Source organism: Kogia breviceps, chromosome 15 (genome assembly GCF_026419965.1).
Source record: "Kogia breviceps isolate mKogBre1 chromosome 15, mKogBre1 haplotype 1, whole genome shotgun sequence".
In the NCBI taxonomy this organism is placed as follows: domain Eukaryota; kingdom Metazoa; phylum Chordata; class Mammalia; order Artiodactyla; family Physeteridae; genus Kogia; species Kogia breviceps.
Genome location: NC_081324.1, coordinates 66,279,611 through 66,302,259, shown reverse-complemented (window position 1 = coordinate 66,302,259; position 22,649 = coordinate 66,279,611). Strand labels below are relative to the sequence as shown.

At 40.8% G+C, this 22,649-nt stretch overlaps 1 protein-coding gene across 10 annotated transcripts in view; it reads left to right on the top strand.

Annotated features, from left to right (window-relative positions):
- The window catches only part of SFI1 (SFI1 centrin binding protein), an 87,372-nt gene that overhangs the window by 13,585 nt on the left and 51,138 nt on the right, over positions 1–22,649 (top strand). For 7 of the 10 annotated variants that reach the window (XM_067014770.1, XM_067014769.1, XM_059040096.2 and 4 more), the window contains exons 3-5: positions 8,039–8,212; positions 9,718–9,789; positions 19,421–19,531. In XM_067014770.1, coding sequence (XP_066870871.1) covers positions 8,039–8,212; positions 9,718–9,789; positions 19,421–19,531 — 357 coding nt within the window. Of the gene's footprint in view, positions 1–1,744; positions 1,919–8,038; positions 8,213–9,717; positions 9,790–19,420; positions 19,532–22,649 lie in introns of those variants that run through there. The other 3 variants (XM_067014767.1, XM_067014771.1, XM_067014768.1) reach the window with 3 other exon arrangements.

The window sequence follows — 22,649 nt, the reverse complement described above, 5'->3', positions numbered from 1 at the left end:
CTACTTTTGATTATGATTGGTTTCAGCCTGCTTTAAGGTTCTTTTGATTCCAAATAGGAGACTCCCAACTATGGCTTGCCTAGGAAAAAGGAGGGAGTTTATAAGAAGGAGACTGCAGTTGACTAACAAACCTCAGACTCAACAGTGGCGGGCCTCTGACTTGCAGCTGGCCCTTCATGAGTATCCTGCCCCCTAAGAGGGATTGGTTCAGGGATGTGCATGTGAGTGCATGGGGCCAATCAGAAGTTCTCCTCTAAGGCCGAGACAGGTATTAAAGAGAGAGAGAGAGAGAGACCCACCTAATGGGTTGCTGTGACAGCTGTTTCAATCTCCACCCTGCATAGGCAATAGGCGACCCTATACTGTAGGAGTTACACAGGTCAGCACACTGAGAGAAGCAGGAAGAGCTAACAATTTGAGACACCCGTTCTAGTCCTTGCGGCTCTGGTTCAGAATTCTTCTGAAGTACGTGAGCTAGGGAATTACCTCTTTGTGCTGGCTGTCTTCAATATAACCATCCAGATCTAACCTCCACTCGTGTATCCAGTGCTTCCCATTGGATTTGGCCAAAGAGGTGCTCTGGCAGGAGATAGTGAGGAGGGAGAGAGGAGAGTGAGGCCAGACTATTTATCCCCTTGGCTCCCTCCTTGCAAGATGCCTTGGGTTAGCTGTGTCCCTCCGCTGAAGCCCACAGTACCTCATAAGGTAGCAGACTTTGTATGACTTTCCTGGATTCTAGTGATTATTCTCTCTTTTATCCCTTTGGGCCTAGAGGTGGTACCACCTTCACTTTCACAAGCTTCAGGTTCCTGCACTTTCCCTAGTGGTTCATCTACACCCATACCTTTTGTTAATATGCCATCCTCAAATTATCCTGTGTTTAGTATGTCATCTGTTGTCTTTTGGGACCCTTGAGAGTTTTTATCATGACTGGTGTTGGGTTTTGTCAGATATTTATTTGGCATCTATTGAAATGATCATATGGTTTTTGTCCTTTTATCTATTAGTAAGGTGTATTACATTAATCGATTTTCAGATGTTAAACTAGCTTTGTATTCCTAGGATAAATCCAGCTTGGTCATATTATTTGTTATATGGTTTTTGTATGTTGGATTTGGTTTGCTAATATTTTTTGATCATTTCTGTGTTTATAGCCACAAGAGATATTGGTCTATATTTTGTGTGTGTGTGTCATATCCTTGTCTGCTTTTGGCATCAGGGTGTGATACTGGCCTAAAAGAAGGATTCTGGAAGTGTTCTGACCACTTTTGTTTCTGAAGAGTTTATAGAGTACTGGTATCATTTATTTTTCAGATGTCTGATAGAACTCATCAGTGAAGCTATCAGGATCTGGACTTTTGTTTTTAGGAAAATTTTTAGTTACTAATTCAATTTCTTGTTATAGATCTATTCAGAGTTTCTATGTATTCTCTAGTCAGTTTTTGTGATTTGTGTTTTTCTGGGAATGTGTTCATTTTCTCTAAGTTGTCTAACTTGTTGGCATAAAGTTCATAGTATTCCTTTATAATTCTTTTAATTTATGAAGGGTCAATGATAATGTCCTTTCTTTCATTCCTACTTTTGGTGATCTGTGTCTTTTCTCTCTTTTTTCTTGGTTTTAGCTAAAGGGTTATCAATTTTGCTGAAGGACTCCTGTTGTTATAATAACAGCAGCTAATTTGAGTTGGGTTCCTGTTGCTTGAAACCTAGGATCCTAACTAACATACAGAAATTTTTTTTATAGAATCGACTAGGTCTTGGACAAGGTGGAAGCCAGGTAGCTGGAGAGACCTATTCAGCAATGTTTGGACCCTTCCTCCTGAGCAGTGCCATCTTTGTGCTTCACCCCCCACCTCCTGTTCAGACTGTGTCTCAGCTCAAAATTCAGTCCTGGGAGAATTAATCTGGTTCGTCCAGCGTGAGTCAAATTTCTCCTGCTATTCTAATCAAGTGAGACTTGGAGGACGGTCATGGAGCTCCCAGCATAGCTGCTGAGGTCCTATCCCTGCTGATCCTACAGAAGAGGGATCCATCCTTGAAAGCTGAATCAACACCCTGACAGTATTTACCAATGATCCACAGAGTACTCGTCAGGCCTGCCTTACTTCATCTTCTGAAGCAAATTAACCATGACCTTAAAGTGAAGCTCTATTTCCTCAAATACTCTGCAGCTTTAGGTTGGGGAGCCTTGAGAAGGGAATGAATTCCCTAGGTATTCTGCTGTAAAGCAATCTGAGATCCCTTGTTGTGAGTCCTATAGGACTCCTTGGAGTTCCTTGACTCTCCGTGAACTTTCCTTCTACACTGCACGTGCCAAGTATTCCCACCCAACTCTTTCCAGTTCCCTACTCCCAGCTAATTTCTACTCATATTTCCAAACTCAACTCTAGTATGATCTCCAGGAAGCCTCTTCTGACCACCCTATTCCCACCCAGTGTGTACGTTCCTATAACACCCTAAATTTACCTTTTTCTTAGCATTTAACGATTGGTATTCTCATTGTCATCTCAATACACCATAAGCTCTTGAGAAACTGTCTTTTATAGATATTGGGTGTGTCAGTGTCCTGTGCTTGCTGTAAGCTATCGATGTCTTGTTTTCTCATTGTAAGACATGAGAAACACATTGAATACATATTTGTCTTTGTAACCTCTGGCCTTGCTATGTTGCTGAGCATATATTCACTCAGTCCTTGATACTGAGTGAATAAAGAAACATTAAGGGATACACCTGCCAAGTAAACAGTTAAATGAATTGGTCAGTGCATGCCTTCCCCTTGGCACTTTTTTGTTTTTCTAATTTTTCTAAAATTGAAGTATAGTTGATTTACAGTGTTGTGTTAGTTTCAGGTGTACAGCAAAGTGATTCAGTCATACATATATATATCTGTTCCAGATTCTTTTCCATTGTAGGATATTACAAGACATTGAATGTAGTTCCCTGTACTATACAGTAGGTCCTTGTTGTTTATTTTTTATATGGTAGTGTGTATCTGTTAATCTCAAACTCCTAATTTATCCCACCCCCCCTTTCACTTGGTAACTGTAAGTTTTCTATATCTGTGAGTCTGTCTCTGTTTTGTAAGTTCATTTGTATCATTTTTTAGGTTCCACATGTGTATCATATGAAATTTGTCTTTCTCTGTCTGACTTAACTTTGTGTGATAATCTGTAGGTCCATCCATGTTGCTGCAGATGGCATTATTTCATTCTTTTTTATGGCTGAGTAATATTCCATTGTGTATATGGAATATACACATCTTGTCTATCCATTCATCTGTCGATGGACATTTAGGTTGCTTCCATGTATTTGCTATTGTAAATAGTGCTGCTGTGAACATTGGGGTACATGTATCTTTTCGAATTAGAGTTTTTAAAATTATTTATTTATTTTGGCTGTGCTGGGACACGGCACATGGGATCTTAGTTGTGGTATGCGAACCCTTAGTTGAAGCATGCATGCAGAATCTAGTTCCCTGACCAGGGATGGAACCTGGGCCCCCTGCATTGGGAGCATGGAGTCTTACCCACTGGACCACCAAGGGAAGTCCCTCAAATTAAAGTTATCATCTTTCCCCCTTGTCACTTTTGGATGAACATTTTCAAATTCTGTCTTTCTCCTCACTTCCATTTTTCTGTATTTCTTGGCTAATCATAGTCCTCCTATTGACATTAAAAAAAAATTGTATTCCTATGTTTTTATTCTCCTCCCCCATTCTTCATGATTTTTGGATTCCGATACTGTTTTTGAAGTGCCTTCTGTTTCATATTTCTTTCCATCATTCTGCCTTTCTTCTGTTCCATAATTTAATTTTTAAAAATATTTATATATTTTTATTTTATTTATTTTATTTTTGGCTGCATTGGGTCTTCATTGCTGCACATGGGCTTTCTCTAGTTGCGGCGAGTGGGGGCTACTCTGTTGCGGTGTACGGGCTTCTCATTGCGGTGGCTTCTCTTGTGGAGCACGGGCTCTAGGCATGCAGGCTCTAGTTGTGGCATGCGGGCTCAGTAGTTGTGGCTCACGGGCTCTAGAGCGCAGGTTCAATAGTTGTGGCGCACGGGCTTAGTTGCTCCGCGGCATGTGGGATCTTCCTGGACCAGGGCTCGAACCCGTGTCCCCTGCATTGGCAGGCGGATTCTTAACCACTGTGCCACCAGGGAAGACCAATTTAACAAATTTTATATGCCTACCTACTATGAGTGCCTGGCAATATATTAGGGGCTCAGTATTATATATTAGCAGATAAAAATGGTCCCTATCATCAAGAGGTCTTCTGATGGGAAACAGGCACAGATGTACATAGACAAATCTGTGGTTTCAGTTTGTGATCTCTTCCTTTAGGTGTTAGAATAACTTAGATTTCTGGGGCCACCTGACTTACACCAATGTTAGTATCTTTATGGTCTTTAAATTTCCAGAGCTATAAACAGTTCATCTGCTGCTTGATTCAGCAGCTGGTGAGGAGGAGCTCAGTCTGATGAAAGGAGAGAGCAGTGGGCAGGGATGACTTTAGGCATGGGCTTCCCAGTCTGACTACCTATTTGATTATGTAACAGGGCTTCAAGAGGGCACTGTCCCTGCATACCTTCCGTGAATTTGCTGTTTCACAGGCTCCTAACGTTTTAGAGCCGCTTTCATTTTTATTTTAAAATGACTGGGATGGGGCTTCCCTGGTGGCGCAGTAGTTGAGAGTCCGCCTGCCGATGCAGGGGACGCGGGTTCGTGCCCCAGTCCGGGAGGATCCCACATGCCACAGAGTGGCTGGGCCCGTGAGCCATGGCTGCTGAGCCTGCACGTCTGGAGCCTGTGCTCCACAATGGGAGAGGTCACGTCAGTGAGAGGCCCGCGTACGCAAAAAAAAAAAAAAAGAAAGAAAGTAAAATGAGTGGGATGAAAGTCTTATTTTTAAAATTTTTGTTTTATTTTGAAATAATTTCAAATTTAGAGAAAATTTGCAAGAATAGGACAAAGAACCTTTCTTCTCCCAGATTCTCTTGTTGTTAACATTTTACCACATTCATCTGTCTGCCTGTTTGTTTCTCTCTCTCTCTCTCTCTCTCTCTCTCTCTGTCTCAGCATTTTCATTTCATTTGTGGACATGTGCAGAGGGGCAAAACATTTTACTCACTGATGCACATGCTCCCAGCTGAGGTCAAACAAGGCAGTGTTCTGCCTTTTTGTGTCAGCTCATACTTTAAGCAAGGGTCCTTTTCCCAGTCTGTGTAGTACCCCGTTTTCACAGTTTTGTGCTTTTTGTTGACAGTTTTGCTATTTAAAGTGGCCCCCAAGCATAGTGCTGAAGTTCTGTCTAGTGTTCTTAAGTGCAGGAATGCTGTGATGTACTTTATGAAGAAAGTGTATGTTAGGTGTGAGCTTTGTCCAGGCATGAGTTACAGGGCTGTTGGCCGTGAGTTCAATTTAATGACACACTATATGCATTAAATAAGGTGTCTTTAAACAGAAGTACACATAAAGCAAGGTTCTGTATTGATTAGTTGATGAGAATGTTTTTGAAGACTGGCAGGAACCTAACCATGTATTTTCCCTTAGGGACTATGGTTCAGTATATTCACTAACTCAATGTTTATGGACTTTATAGAACTTACCGCAAATAATGAGAATCAACTATATCTATATTTCCCCCCTCGCCTGGACCATTTGAGAGTAAGTTGAAGCCAGTTGTCCCAAAAATGTTATTTATAGCAAAAAGAAAACAACAAAATGTAAGAAAAACTTCCCTTTTTGTTCATTTTGTACTTTTAGTCCCCTTTAATTTGGAAATATTTCTCAGTATTTCCTTATCTTCCATGACCTAAGCATTTTTTTTTTTTTTTTTTTTTTTTTTTTTTTGTGGTACTTGGGCGTCTCCCGTTGCGGAGCACAGGCTCTGGACGCACAGGCTCAGTGGCCATGGCTTACAGGCCCAGCCGCTCCACAGCATGTGGGATCTTCCCGGACCAGGGCACAAACCCGTGTCCCCTGCATCGGCAGGCAGACTCAACCACTGCGCCACCAGGGAAGCCCGACCTAAGCATTTTTGAAGAGTTCAGATCACTTACCTTTTATGCATATTTCTCAGTTTGGGTTTGTTCAGTGTTTCTTCATGACTGAACTCAGATTGTGCATTTTTGGCAGGAATTTCGCAGAAGTGATGCTGTGTTCTCAGTGCATCAGTAGCAGGAGATTTGGTCCTATTACCATTGATGTTAACTTTTTAAAAAAATTTATTTATTTTTGGCTGCGTTGGGTCTTCGTTGCTGTGCGTGGGCTTTCTCTAGTTGTGGCGAGCAGGGGCTACTCTTTTTTTTTTTTTTTTAAACTTATTTTTGGCCATGTTGGGTCTTCGTTGCTGTGTGTGGGCTTTCTCTAATTGCATCGAGCGGGGCCTACTCTTCGTTGTGGTGTGCCAGCATCTCATTGCAGTGGCTTCTCTTGTTGTGGAGCATGGGCTTTAGGCACGCGGGCTTCAGTAGTTGTGGCTCGCAGGCTCAGTAGTTGTGGCGCACAGGCTTAGTTGCTCCGCGGCTTGTGGGATCTTCCTGGACCAGGGCTCAAACCTGTGTCCCCTTCATTGGCAGGCGGATTCTTAACCCCTGAGCCACCAGGGAATCCCAGGGCTACTCTTCCTTGTGGTGCGCAGGCTTCTTACCGTGGCATACTCTCTTGTTGTGGAGCATGGGCTCTAGGCACGTGGGCTCAGTAGTTGTGGCTCGCAGGCTCTAGAGTGCAGACTCAGTAGTTGTGGCACATGGGCTTAGTTGCTTAGCGGCATGTGGGATCTTCCCGGACCAGGGCTCAAACCCATGTCCCCTGCACTGGCAGGCGGATTCTTAACCACTGTGCCACCAGGGAAGCCCGATGTTCACTTTTATCACTTGGTTAAGATGATGTCTGCCAGGTTTCTCCACTATAAAGAAATGAATAAGTATCTTGTGGCGAGATATTTTGAAACTACATTAATAGCCTGTTTCTCATCAAACTAGCACCCACTTGTTTTTACATCCATTGATGATTCTTGTCTGAATCAGTTGCTACTGTGATGGTTCTTAAAAGTTTATTAATTGCATTCTACTGCAAAGTAGAGCTTTCCATTCTCCCTCATGTATTTATTTACTCATTTACTTATATCAGTATTTTGTGGATTCGTATTTTATTTGGTGGGTTTTAATCGATTACTGCCGAAATTGTCCCATATTTGGCCAGTGGGAGCCCTTTCAAGCTGGCTCCTGTGTCCTTTTGACACACCCCTGTCATTCTTTGATCATTTCTTTACTTTTTGACCCATTAAGATATTCCAGGCTCATCTTGTATTTTCCTTGTCTCAGACCTGAAAGTCAGCTATATTTTCAAGGACTGCTGTTTCCTCTTTAGTTGGCAATGGTAATTTATTTTATTTTGTTTTGTTTTGTTTTATTTTTTTTTAGAGACTGCTTTCCTAGGGCCCATTACTTGGAATACTAGTTGGCAGTGGTATTTTACAAACAATATTTGAGCTATCGGTTTGCTTATTGCTGATGGGATGTTGTTGCCTCTAGGTATTTCCTGCAGACAGATCTCTGACATATATTTTTAAAAATATCTTGAGTTCATACCAATAAGATGATCTCTTAATGTTTCTGGAATGGGATTAAAAGTCATAAGTTTAGTGTTTAGTAAAAGTGTGTAGTTTCATATTGTTATAGTTGTCACATAATCTGAAAATCATTCCTCGTTTTTTACGTAAAGGAACCTGTTTCCAATTTGTAAATGATTCGCGTTAAATGACACATTAAAAAAGAGTGTGTTAGGACTAATGACTCCAAGGTACCCTCCAGCTCTATAGCTCCTGCTTAGAGCCAAGCCAGCAGTACCCCCCTCCAGAGAGGGTGGGTATTTCTGTCAGAGATTGGGCTGCTTATTGTCCTTGAAGGGGAGTTATTATCATTCCGTCTCAATGAGCTTATCTGTTTAATTTCACTTGTATGTTAAAAAGTATTTGCGTCACATGCAGAGATAATTTGATTCTCTCCTTTCTCCCTTACTCCTCAAATTTAAGGTCTTCAAGGGATGGTGCAGTTAAGAAACCTTATTCTCCAAAGATAATGTCCAAAAAGAAGTCTTCTGCCTTTTCTGGGATCTGGAATGAGATACCTAGGGCCAGGCACCCTGTACAGTATCATCCCTCATATGCCTGGACCCGAAGGGGCCGGCTAAGAGAACTGCGCATCAGGTGAGCTTGCGAGGGGTCCCCTCCCCTGCCTCAGTGACTTTTCCATTGTTCTCCCTTGTTGGTTAAAATGAGGGGATGATTCTTATTCTCTTATCTCAGTTAATTGGAGACCTTGCTGACTGTTCTTCATGGCAGAATGTTCAGAATATTTAGGAATCTGCTGATGTAAAATCTGTCATTGAGTGTTTTCATTCATGGTCTCCAGTTTTGCCCCACAATGTATAAGCTATAAAGAGTCTTCCAGAAGAAGTCTAAACATAGTCCAAGAAAATGATCATTTTCTGCCACTCTTGATTAGGTCTTTGAAAGGTATCCTTTTACTCATTCAACAAAAATTTATCAGGTGCCTACCCAGCCAGTTGTTATGCTAGATGCTGAGCATACAAGGTGAATAAGACATTCCTGGTCCAAGACCTCATGAAAGTGTAAAATCAGGTAGGCTTGGCAGACTATTAAACAAGCCACAACAGTGAAACATGGTAAGTGCTGTGAGAAGGGAGGATGTGGTGCCATAGGCCACCTGGCAAGAACAGCCATGCCAGCGTAGCCAGCAGTGACTTCCTGGAGGAGGTGGAATTTAGCTGAGTCCTGAAGGATAATGTAAGAATAAGCCAGGTAAAGGGCAGGAGGAAGAGCATTCCAAGCTGAACGTGGAGATCAACTGGCCAAGACAAGCCAGCTTTTTCTGTGTGTTCCAGGCACTGTGCTAGCTGGGGATGCTGTGAGCCATGGTCCCTGCTCTCAGGGGCTCACAGTGCAGAGGGAACAACAGGCACCCTGCGAGCCTCTTCCTGGGATTTGGTGTCATAATGTTACACTAGGCGTTGGAGCAGGGGTCTGAGAGTACCAAGCTACTTGCTCTGTTTGGTTGGGGAAGGTCCAGGAAGGTTTCATGTAGGAGTGAGCATTGAAGATGAGCCTTGGTGGGTAAGTGGGCAATTGCCAGGTGTTTTAGGCAGGAAGAATAATATGCACAAAAACACTAGCATGTACTTCCTTTTGCTCATCTCTGAAATCTTCATCAACAAAATACTTTATATTGAAAGTATTTTTTAAAAATAATCTGCTTGGGCTTCCCTGGTGGCGCAGTGGTTGAGAGTCCGCCTGCCGGTGCATGGGACACGGGTTCGTGTCCCGGTCCGGGAAGATCCCGCATGCCGCGGAGCGAGCGGCTAGGCCCGTGAGCCATGGCCGCTGAGCCTGCGCGTCCGGAGCCTGTGCTCCACAATGGGAGAGGCCACAACAGTAAGAGGCCCGTGTACATACATACATACATACATAAATAAAAATATAAATATAAATAAATCTGCTTGATGTTAGCTTTATAAATCTGTCCCATCCTGTGCTCTGTTTGATGCAAGATTATCTATATATGATTCACCTTTTGACTCATACTAGTATCCCACTCCCTGGGACCTTAAAGCTTCCATCTCCTTTCCAGAAAATTGATGATATAAACTAAATGGAGTTTTAAAATGTGTATGTCATTTCTTTCCTTCTTTCAGATGCATGACCAGAAAGTTCTTGTATTTGTGGATTCGAATGACTTTTGGAAGAGTATTTCCCTCTAAAGCCAGGTAGTATGAGTTCAGAACACCGGACTTCTGTTGAGTTCATTATAGGATTTTGTTTTGTATTAAGCCCATATATAACCTTTACTATGGCATGTGTTGCATTCCTTCCCTGCTCGTCCCCAGCCTCCAGGAGGTATATCATATAATGGTAACTTAACACATACTAGTTTGACTGAATGAATGTTTGCCCAGGAGAAGTAAATGAGCTCTTTCAGGTCCCTGGCGAGACTGGCAGATTGACTTGGTCTAGGACAGAACCTGGGGGAAAAGTTGGCATTGGCAAGAGGAGTGAAACTGAGTCAAGTGTAAGAAATCCCTCTGCCCGGTAGCTTCACTTTGTCTAGGCTGCCACCTGCTGCTGTGGGTTTTGGTTAACATTGCTTTAGTTGCAGCACCCTAAGTGGATCGAAAGGTGGAACCGCTGGGGTCAGGGACACTGTGCAGGAAGCCAGAGGGATGGAGAGAAAGAAGGCAGTGTAGGGAATGTTTCAGAGAACTGACAGCCATTGAAAATGTAAGTGTTTTTTAAAAACTGAAATGTTAGGGTTCTCACCCCTTCACCTTTCCCCCTTACTATACCCTTTCCTGTTTCATTTTTCTGATAGTATGGCTTTCCTGATCTGGAACATCAAGGTCTCTTGATTCAAGGTTTCTCAAGCAAATTTGGCCTGTGTGTTTTCTCTGAAATTTTTTCTTGGTATACCTTGTGGAGGGCCTTGCTGTTCCCATCTTCTTTGTGTGTCTTTACCAGTGAGGCTCCCAATGTGGCCACAGCCCATCGCAGCTGCAGGGATGAGGCATAGTCTACCTCTGCTTTTCCTTCTTTCCCTGGACCTTGGCCCTGCCCTTCTTTACTGCCTTGGTAGCTCTTCGTGCCTTCAATAATTTTTTTTTTGTTTTTTTGTCTTTTCTTGTTCTCAGTGGGAGAATTGATCGGATTAACATAGTTTGCCATTATCGGAAGACTCTTGTTTTTCTTTTTTTTACTCAATTCAGTATTTTATTTATCTTCCTCCCTGTTAGCTTAGAAATTATATACTCTTCTATCCTTTTACTGACTGCTGTAACAAATATAATATGTTTGTTTAACCCACTGAGGTCTAATGCTAATTGGTTTTTTTGCCCTCTTCCCAAACAAGGCAGGGTCCTTCAAACACTTTAACTCTCCTGTCGCTGTCCCCACTTATATGCCCTTATCATAACATAAGATATTTAAAATTTTTTTTAAATTAAATTAAAAATTTGTGGGGGGCTGGGCCATGTAGCTTACAGGATCTTAGTTCCCTGATCAGGGATCGAACCCAGGCCACAGTAGTGAAAGTGCCAAATCTTAACCACTGGACCGCCAGGGAATTCCCTTAATTCAGTTTATATTTTAAAATCTGCAGAACATTATTACTCTCATTTTACACAGCCAGTATTCATTTATATTTATTCATGTGTTTACACTTCTTGTTCTTCGTTTCTTCCTGTATCTCCAGGTTTCCATCTATGATTTTCCTTCTATCATTAAATGTTCCTGAACATTTACTTTACAGTAGGTCTGCTTGTGATGAATCCTCTCAGATTTTGTCTAAAATTGTTTTTATTTTGCTTTCAGTTTTGAAAGATATTTCACTGGGTATATTAGTCTACATTGCCAGTTTTTTCCCCCAGCATTTTGAAGATATTCCATTGTCCTATGACTTCCATTTGTAAGATGTTGATCTAATTGTTGCTCTTTTGAAGACTTATTATTTGTCTTATTTTTCAAAGATTTAATATGATATGGCTGGGTGTGGGTTTATTTTCTTAAAGTCTTAGCTCATCTTGAGATAGGTTACAGGGTTGTTTTTTGGGGTTTTGTGTTTGTTTTTATTTTCCTGTTTTGTGGGCACATCTTTCTGGCATAATTTTTTTGTCCATAGACCTGTTATTCTGCTCCTTTTCTTTTCTCCTACAGTAACTTTGTATAGGGTTTTACTTCATTTACTTTTCTGTTGCTCCCCTTTTTTTTTTTTTTTTTTTTTTTTTTGCAGTACGTGGGTCTCTCACTGCTGTGGCCTCTCCCTTTGTGGAGCACAGGCTCTGGATGTGCAGGCTCAGCAGCCATGGCTCACGGGCGCAGCCGCTCCACGGCATGTGGGATCTTCCCAGACCGAGGCACGAACCCGTGTCCTCTGCATCGGCAGGCGGACTCTCAACCACTGCGCCACCAGGGAAGCCCCTATTGCTCACTTTTATATGATATTAATTTTTCTGAACTTTTAGAGTGAAGTGAGGTTTAGTTAAGCTTTCCTAATTTCACAGAGCTCCCTCTTCTGTCTCTTTCATGTTGTTCACAGATGTGGCAGCTTGCTCTATGGGGTATCCTGGCTTGTTCCCCTACCATGCTTGGTCTGATCCTCTCTTTCCTTGTCTCCTTGTCCTTCTTCTGCTCAGTTTCTATTCTGCTCCCAGCAATTCCTCCTCAGTATGAAGCCCTGTCTGTTTTTGAGGTCAGGTCGGTTTTGAGACTGTTGGGGCCAGACTGCTCCAGCAGCTTCAGCTCTTACATGAGCCCTGGTTTTGGAGAGAACAGAACTCCTCTCAGTTTCAGCTTCTGGTCTCAAGTTGGGCCTCTGCACTTTCCAGTGACTACTTATTGGCTGATTCAGGTTCTCCTCTTCTCAGTTTCCTCAGATACCACCTTCATCACTCCTTCTTTCTTCTGTACAAATGTTAATACCATGGTGGTCTTTTGACTCTGGGTGATTTGTCCTCATCTGCTTGCATTTTGGGTTTGTAGGGATACCTTGTCACCTAGTTTTGTTGTAATAGATACATGAGTTTTTGGTTTTACTACATGGTTGCTCTGTGTGTTTTGTAAGGATTCAGAGACTGAAAAACTATGTTGCCGCCTTCACTCTCTTCCCCAAATCCTTTTCCTGCTTGATTTTGTTAAACTCATATTTGACTCGTATTTAACTGGAAACCTTTTCGTATTTAACTGGAAGCCTCTTTTCAAATAATACCTATTTATATTCCAAGTACTCAGGAAACACTGATTATGTTAGAAATGCATTTGACTCAAAGTAAGAGAAAGTCTGACGATGGCTTAAACAAATCGGGATTTGCTTTTTCTCACAGTTTGGAGGTTGGTATTGGTTCAGCTGTTTAGTGATGTCATCAGAGACTCAGGCTTTTAGATCCTTTCCAGTTTACCATCCTTAGTATACTGGCCCTTTGTCCTTAGAGATGACACTATAGTTGCAAGATGACTGTTCTAGCTTTACACAGGAAGGGGAAGAAGGGTGGTGTCCGCTGGACCTGTCTCTATCAGGAAGGCAAAACTTTCCTAGAAACCCTCAGCTGCTTCTGCCTCATTGGCCAGAGCTATGTCACTGGCCATCTTTAGCTTCTGAAGAGGCTGGGAGAGAAACCTTTCCAGCCTTCCTAGTGGATGCTGGTGAGGAAGCAGAGGCTTGGCGGTAGGTGTTGGGTATCTAAGACTTATGTCTGCCTCACTGTGTTAGGGCATTCACATTGTACTCTTTTTCCTTTCTTTGCTCTTGAGTGGTGGCAGGAAAGAATACTGGACTGGATTTTAGGAGACCTGAATTTTGGTTCTTACCTAGACCCTAGATAATGGTTTGATATGGGGTTAAGTTACGGCTCTAGGCCTCAGTTTCTCAAACTGTAAAATGAGAGAGTGAGAATATTTTTTCTCTAAGCATCTACCAGAATTATAATTCTGATATTATTTTCATTGACTTTGAAATTTGTAATGGCGTGGTCAGTTTCAACTTGTAATCTCTTTTTATTTTATTTTATTTTTTTTTTTTATTTTTTTTTTTGCGGTATGCGGGCCTCTCACTGCTGTGGCCTCTCCCGTTGCGGAGCACAGGCTCCGGACGCGCAGGCCCAGCGGCCATGGCTCACGGGCCCAGCCGCTCCGCGGCATGTGGGATCTTCCCGGACCAGGGCACGAACCCGTGACCCCTGCATCGGCAGGCGGATTCTCAACCACTGCGCCACCAGGGAAGCCCTGTAATCTCTTTTTAAATCAAGTGGGTTATTTGGGTAAAGTTGGGCATATTGATCTTTGCTTTTTTTTTTTTTTTTTTTTTTTTTTTTTGGTCCTTTTCCATATTGAATTATTTATTTCTCACTTTTAGGAATGTTAGAGGGGAATGATCTCATACCAGAAACTTCAGAATAATACCTTTATGTGCTTGGAGAATGTTTTAACTTCTATAAACTGGAATTGTTTTATCATTAATAAATGGAACCAAAATGACCACTGAATTAGTAGGGCAAAAATAATACATACAGTATGTGTCCGTATGTAAGGCAGTCTTAAATAGGAAGTAGTCACCTCTTTTTCTGCAGAGAAGATCTGAACAAAATTACTTGGCTAATTTGGGAAGTAGATAAAACAGTCATGTCCATTTATAGTATTTAATTTATCAGTATTTTTCGTCATTCTTAGTTAAGGCTTTGCTTCCTATTTTCTTGAGAAAATAGAAGTAACAGAAGAGACCATCACTCAGTCTACTGACCGCCAGCATCTATTGCCATATGACCTGCTTTCCCAACTGTTAGACAAATGAACTGGCCATGTATTCATCTGTGGCAAAATCCTTTTGTGTTGCATTCCCCTTGTGCCCACTCCAGGCCATCACACTAGCAGTTTTTTTTCTGTATCTTCTGTATCAATTTTTCCCTCTTTACTGGATCATTTGTACCAGCATACAATGCTATTATTTTCCTATCCTGAAAAAAAAAAAATCTCTGATGCTACTTCCTCCTGCACCTAGCTCTCCATCTCTTTGCTCCCCTCTACATTTCCTGGCCATCCCTAACCTCTCCAGCACCTCTTTTTGTAGTCTCAAGTCCATCCTACGAGGCTTTTGATTCCATCATGCCACCAAAATTGTTTTTGCTTTTGTAAGGTCACTACATTTGCTAAAATCAATGGTGAATTCTTAAATTTCCTCTCACTTGACTTACCAAGAAGCATTAGACAACCCATCATTCCCTTCTTCAAGGAGCCCTTTCTTCTCCCAGCGTCCAGGTTACCATCCTCTCTGTTTCCCTTCCACCTCTTTGTTCCCTCTAACTCTCTTTTGTTGGTTCCTCCTCATCTAAGTATCCCACCCCTAGTCCTTGCACTGCCTCTCTGTCTACCTCCCAACCATGGCAACCTCATCCCATGGTTCCCAAAGGCACACACCCATCCCAGACCTCTTCCTGGACTGCTACACATGTGACACTCCACTCTATGCCCAATAGACGTCACAACTCAGTATGTTCATAACCAAAGTCTAGACCTTCCCCACAGACCTCCCTGCTGAGTGTTCCTCTCTCCAGTAAAGGAAGCTCCCATCCTTCCCGGGACTCGGGTCAGAAACCTAGGAGTCATCCTTGGTATCTTATTCCCTCACTTCCTGATTGCAATGCCAAATGCCAAAATTATGTTGATTCAACCTTCAAAATAGATTCAGACTCCAAGCTCTTTTCAGTACCTCCAGTTGCTACCACCCTGGTCCAGGCCATCATGTCTCCCCTGAATGACTTCAGGAGCCTCCTCACTGGTCTCCTGCTCCCAGCCTTGTCCTTAGTCAGTCTCTTCACACAGGCATTCTGAGTAATCCAGTCATGTCACTCTTTGGCTCAGACCTCAGGCAGCTTCCCATCCTGCTTACAGTAAAAGCCAGAGTCCTTACTGTGGCCTATAGGCCAGTCATCTTTGTTTTACCTATCTATGGATCTTTTCTTTTTCATTTCTGCCATCATAGTTTTAATTTCCAAGAGCTCTTTTTTGTTCTCTGAATATTCCTTTTTTAAAAAAAAATAACATCCTGGAGGCTTATAATTTTTTTTGAGGTTAATGTAATGATTTATTTCTGAGGTTTTTGACTGCTCTGTTTCTTCTAAGCTCCTTTGTTCTGTGTGCTTTTGTTCACTGTCTCATGTTGTAGTCTTTCCTCAAATGTCAAAAGATCCTTTTATTGTCTGCTCATATTTAAGAGTTAATATTAGAAGCTTATATACCCATTCAATGTATGCATAGGGACTTGTAAGCTGAGGGTTTCCCTTTAGGCTTTTGAGGCAGAGACCAGATAGTTTCATTGGGGGAACTCCATCTGTCAGTATCTGAAGGACTTTTCCCTTAGGTTGATCAGTTTTCCCCAGAGGAGAGGAGTCCTCCAAACTCCTTCTGGGGTAGAGTGGGGCGGAGGTGGGAGGCAGTGGTTATAAGCTTGGCGGCAAGCAGAGAAGGAATGTGGGTCTCACTGTTCGGTATGTGGACTGTCTCCTGAGCTCTGCCTGGTGTTGGAGAGTCCAGTGCCCCTCAGGTTCAGCCTCTCCAGAGATAAGCCTGAGTCTCTGCCCGGGTGAATAATGGGATCCAAGGGCCTAACTGCTTCTTACGCACAGGCTTCCAGACAATCCTGTGTTTTCATTTCCACCCAGGGCTCCCCCCTTCCTGATGCCTCTTGTTCCCATGCCTTTCTGGGGTTCATGCCACCAGTCACTTGCCTCTTGACTCTCCTCCCACCGGCACTTAGTTCTTTTGCCTTCTTTCACCTGTTGATTCAGTTGCCACTCGCCTGCCTGCTTTCTGTCATCTAAAATTTGTTGGCACATCTTGCCTAACATTGTTGCTCCTGTTCTTTTTCTTTGTGGGCTTACACCTTTTGAAAATATTTGCTGTTATTTTAGTGAGGTTTTGGGAAAGGAAGGAAGTAGATGGATAGATAGTAGATGGTAGAAGGAAGTAAATGTGCAAATGGGTGTGGTTCTTTTCCATTAAAAATTTTAAAAATTATGAACAAAGCTGTTGCTCAAATTTTTTCAAACTAAAGAAATGTGTAATACAGGAAATACTAGTCTCTTGGTAATAATCCCTCCCTGAGACAGAACCACTGGTAACAGTTTAGTATTTTGGAGATCTTTTCAGGCTTTTAATTTGTATAATATATATTTAATTTGTATAATATAATAACATATATGTACACATACATGTATGCATATAGATAGATATGTTGTTATGTATACATACAAATATGTTGGTGTGTGCAAACATTTTATACATATATATTTGGTGTATATTATATTAATTCCAACATATGAGTCCTGGAAATACAAAAAAAAAAATTAATTTTAAAAAGGTTTAGGGGCTTCCCTGGTGGCATAGTGGTTAAGAATCCACCTGCCAGTGCAGGGGACACGGGTTTGAGCCCTGGTCTGGGAAGATCCCACATGCCATGGAGCAACTAAGCCCATGCGCTACTGAGCCTGTGCTCGAGCCCACAAGGCACAACTACTGAGCCCGTGTGCCACAACTACTGAAACCCACGTGCCTAGAGCCCGAGCTCCGAAACGAGAAGTCACCGCAGTGAGAAGCCCACACACTGCAACAAAGAGTGCCCCCGCTTGCTGCAACTAGAGAAACCCCGCGCATAGCAACAAAGAACCAAAGAAGTCAAAAATAAATAAGTAAAATAAATTAAAAAAAAAAAGAGTTTAGGGGATTTCACTGGCGATCCAGTGGTTAAGACTTCACGCTTCCCCTGTAGGGGGCAGGGGTTCAATCCCTGGTCGGGGAACTAAAACCCTATGTGCTGCAGCATGGCCCCCAAAAATAGTAATAAAAAATAATAAATAAATAAAATAAATTTTAAAAAGGTTAAAAAACATATTGTACCTTCCACAAGGTAGCTTTATTTTTTCATCAGCAATTTTTCTGGAGCATCTTCCATTTCCGTATCTTTTGCTCTACTCTATTCATTAAAAAATTACTGAGTAGTGTTGATTGAATTTAAGCTGTCCCCTTTTGTTGGGTGCTTATGGTTCTTTTCTCTTTTTATTTATTACTATGAACAACAGTGAGGTGAATTTCTTTTATTTTTATTGTTTTCCATTCTTTTTCAAATTATTTTCCCATTTAGGTTATTACAGAATATTGAGCAGAGTTCCCTGTGCTATACAATAGGTCCTTGTTGGTTATCTATTTAATTAAATTAATTAATTAATTAAAATTCTTGTCTTTATTTATTTTATTTATTTTTGGCTGTGTTGGGTCTTCATTGCTGTGCGTGGGCTTTCTCTAGTTGCGGTGAGCGGGGCTACTCTGTTTCAGTGCATGGGCTTCTCATTGTGGTGGCTTCTCTTGTTGTGGAGCACGGGCTCTAGGTGTGTGGGCTTCAGTAGTTGTGGCCCCCCGGGCTATGTTGCTCCGTGGCATGTGGGATCTTCCTGCACCAGGGCTTGAACCCATGTCCCCTCCATTGGCAGGTGGATTCTTAACACCGTGCCACCAGGGAAGCTCTGGTTATCTATTTCAAATAATAGCAGTCAATCCCAAATTCCCAGTCTGTTCTTCTCCCCCAGCCTTCCCCCCTGGTAACCATAAGTTCATTCTCTAAGTCTGTGAGTCTATTTTTGTTTGTAGATAAGTTCATTTGTGTTATTATTATTATTTTTTTAGATTCTGCATGTAAGTGATACCATATGCTATTTGTCCTTCTTTGTCTGACTTCACTTGGTAATCTCCAGGTCCATCCATGTTGCTACAAATGGCATTATTTCATTCTTTTTTATGGCTGAGTTATATTCCATTGTATATGTATGTACCACATCTTCTTAATCCATTCATCTGTCAGTGGACATTTAGGTTGCTTCCATGTCTTGGCTATTGTTTTTTTTTGTTTTTTAAAATATTTATTTAGGCTGCGAAGGGTCTTAGTTGCGGCATGCTGGATCTTTTTTGCAGCATGCAGGCTTCTTGTTGGGGCATGCAGGCTTTTAGTTGCAGCATGTGGAATGTAATTCCCCAACCAGGGATCAAACCCAGGCCCCCTGCATTGGGAGCATGGAGCCCTACCCACTGGACCACCGGGAAGTCCCATGTCTTGGCTGTTGTAAATAGTGCTACAATAAACATTGGGAGGTGAATTTCTCTATGTATATTTTTGCCAACCAGTTTTTTAAAACCTGTGAGTGGGTGAGGATGAAGGACATGTTAGTAACCTACAGAACCATGAAAAGAAATTTGGCGTGACTGACAGGCCAGAGTTCCTGAGTTACCAGTCTTCTTGACCATACCTGTTAGCATCAGCACAATGTCACTGCCCTGCTGCTTTCTTTCTTAATAGCTTTTTCCCTTCTTATTTTCTCATCTTTTTTGCTCTTGTTATAACTCCCCTAGTCAGATTTCAGTTAAACTAATATATTCTGTTAAGTCCTAGGAATACCATTAGGCATTTGCTTACTTTATAACTTTTAATCTCCTGGGTATGTAAATGAGAAGTGTAGCTACTATCTTTTACTAATCAAATGTATTTTTTAGTCTGGTGAATGAAAAAAATTGAGAATGTTAATTCTCAACTCACGGTATTTGAAAAGTCAGATTTTTTTACTTTCACCTCTTTAATTGGTAAGATCTAGAGTATAAAATTTTTCAGCCTCATCGCTAGTTTAAGTAGTTCTAACATTTTGATCTGAAAAAGTTAAATATGTCTATTTTTAATCTATTTTGGTGTTATGAAATAATGAACCACACTTTTCTATGAGAAAGCAATGGCCATATGAAACGGTGATGTGGGAATAGATATCAGCTCCAATATTGTCAGTTATGTCTCTCTGATTTTTTTTTCCATTGCCCTAGGTTTTACTATGAGCAAAGAATTCTGCAGAAGGTCTTTGAAGAATGGAAAGAAGAGTGGTGGGTTTCCCATCGAGAGTGGAAACTCTGTGTTCGAGCTGACTGTCACTATAGGTAGGATTTCATGTTACGTTACTTTAATTTTTACTGATACACGTTATCAAATAATTACTTGTTGGCATGTTTCTGGTCAAAAGGATAGAAGTTTTTTTTCTGGTTTTATTGAGATATAATTGACATATATTAATTACTGTATGAGTTTTAGGTGTACAGAATAAAGGTTTGACTTACATATTATGAAATGATTACCACAGTAAGTTTAGTTAATGTTTATCATCTCATGTAGATACAATAAAAAGAAAAGGGGAAAAAAAGAAAAAAATTTTCTCCTTGTAATGAGAGCTTCTAGGATTTACTATCTTAACAACTTTCATATATATCATACAGCAGTGGTAACTATAGTCATCATGTTGTACATTACATCCCTAGCACTTCTTTGTCTCATAACTGGAAGTTTGTACCTTTTGACTGCCGCCCCCAACCCACCCGGCCTCTGGTAACCACAAATCTGATCTTTTTCTGAGTTTTTTGTTTTTTTGGTTTTTTTTAAGATTCCACATATAAGTGAGATCATATAGTATTTGTCTTTCTCTGTCTGACTTTTTCTTTCTCTTTTTTTTTTTTTTTTGTGGTACATGGGCGTCTTACTGTTGTGGCCTCTCCCGTTGTGGAGCACAGGCTCCGGACGCGCAGGCTCAGTGGCCATGGCTCATGGGCCCAGCCACTCTGCGGCATGTGGGATCTTCCCGGACCAGGGCACAAACCCGTGTCTCCTGCATCGGCAGGCGGATTCTCAACCACTGCACCACCAGGGAAGCCCTGATGTATTTCACTTAGCCTAGTGCCCTCAAGGTCCATCCATGTTGTTGCAAATGGCAGGGTTTCCTCTTTTTTTTAATGTATATGTCTTTATGGGGTTTCCTCATTTTTTAATGGCTGAGTAAATTCCATTTTATATAGATACCACAACCTTACCCATTCATCTACCTTTGGACACTTAAGTTGTTTCCCTGTCGTAGCTATTATAAATAATGCTGCTGTGAACATGGTGGTGCAGATATCTTTTCAAGTTAGTGTTTTTGTTTCCTTTGGATATATTCCCAGAAGTAGGATTGCTGGATTGTCTGGTAGTTCTATTTTTAATTTTTTAAAAATCCCGCATACTGTTTTCCTTGGTGACTATACCAATTTACAGTCCTATCAACAGTCCACAAGGTTCCCTTTTCTCCATATCCTTATCAGCATTTGTTATCTCTTGTCTTTTTTTTTTTTCTTTTTTATGTCTTATTTTTTGGAGACCTAATTTCCTACTTCTCCTTTTTTTAATTGAGGTAAAATTGGTTTATAACATTATATAAATTTAGTGCACATTATAATTCTATCTTGTCTTTTTGATGATGGCCATTTTAACAAGTGTGTGGTGATTTTGATCTCATTGTGATTTTGATTTATGTTTTCCTAATGACTAGTAGTATTGATCATCTTTTCATGCACCTGTTGGCCATTTGTATACCTCCTTTGGAAAAATGTCTGTTTAGGTCCTTTGCCCACTTTTAAATTGGATTATTTGGTTTTTTTGCTATTGAGTTATATGAGTTCTTCATATATTTTGGATATTAATCCCTTATCAGCTATATGGGTTGTTTTTTTCCCATTTTGTCGGTTGTCTTTGTCACTTTGTTGGCTGTGTCTTTTGCTGTGAATAAGCCTTTTGGTTTGCTCTAGTCCCACTTGTTTATTTTTTATTTTGTTGCTTGTGCTTTAGGTGTCATATCCAAAAAATCATTGCTAAGACTTATGTGAAGGAGCTTTTTTCCTATATTTTCTTCTAGGAATTTCATGGTTTCAGGTCTTGCATTTAAGTCTTTAATCCATTTCTAATTAATGAGTGGTGTTAGATATGAATCTAGTTTCATTGTTTTACATGTGAATATCCAGTTTTCCCAGCACCATTTATTGAAGAGACTGTCTTTTTTCCATTGAATATTCTTGGCTTCCTTGTCAAATATTAGATGACAGTATATACTTGGGTTAATTTGGGGGCTGTCAACTCTATTCCATTAGTCTGTTTGTCTGTTTTTATGCCGTAATATTCCTTAGCTTGAAAACAGGAAGTGTGATGCCTCCTGCTTTGTTCTTTCTCTGGATTGCTTTGACTATTTGGGGTCTTTTGTGGTTCCACATAAATTTTAGGATTGTTTTTTCTACTTTTGTAAACATGCCATTGGAATCTTGATAGGGATTGCATTGAATCTATAGATGGCTTTTGGTAGTACTAACATTTTAACAATATTTTTCCAATTCATGAACATAGAATACCTTTCCATTTATTTGTCTTCTTTCATTTCTTTCATCAATGTCTTGTAGTTTTCAGAGTAGAGAGCTTTCACCTCCTTGGTTAAATTTATTCCTAAGCATTTTGTTATTTTTGATGCTATTGTAAATGAGATTGATTTATTTCTTTTTCAGATTATTTGTTGTTACTGTATAGAATTGCTACTTAGTTTTTTATGTTAATTTTATATCCTATGATTTTACTGAGTTCATTGATTAGATCTAACAATTTTTTGGTTGAGTCTCTAGGAGTTTCTGTACGTAAAATCATTGCATCTGCAAATAGAGACAGTTTTACTTCTTCCTTTCCAATTCCAATGCCTTTCCTTTCTTTCTTTTTTTTTTGGCCAATTGCTCTGGCTAGGACTCCCAGTACTGTGTTAAGTAGGAGTGGTGAGAGTGGGCACCCTTGTCCTGTTCCTGATCTTAGAGGAAAAGCTTTCAGCCTTTCTCCACTGAGTATGATGTTACCTATGGGCTCATCATATGTGGCCTTTATTATATTGAGATACTGATGATCATATGATTCTTTTCTTTCATTCTATTATGTGAGGTATCACATTGATTGAGTTTGTGGAGGTTGGACCATCCTTGCAACGAGAAGAGTTTTGGATTATTTTCTGTATTTCTTCAAATTCTTTTTAGAGTAAGCAAGAGCAAAGTCCTAAATTAAGCCCAAGCACACAATACTGTGTGCACGTGAGCACATATACACAGAGATACCCCTCTAATTCAAGTAATCATTATGTAATGATCATGCTAATGATTTGAATATGTTTTTCTCACTGACTCTCACTTCTGTATAATTTCTAATTCTGTGTTTTAAAATAATAAAGTT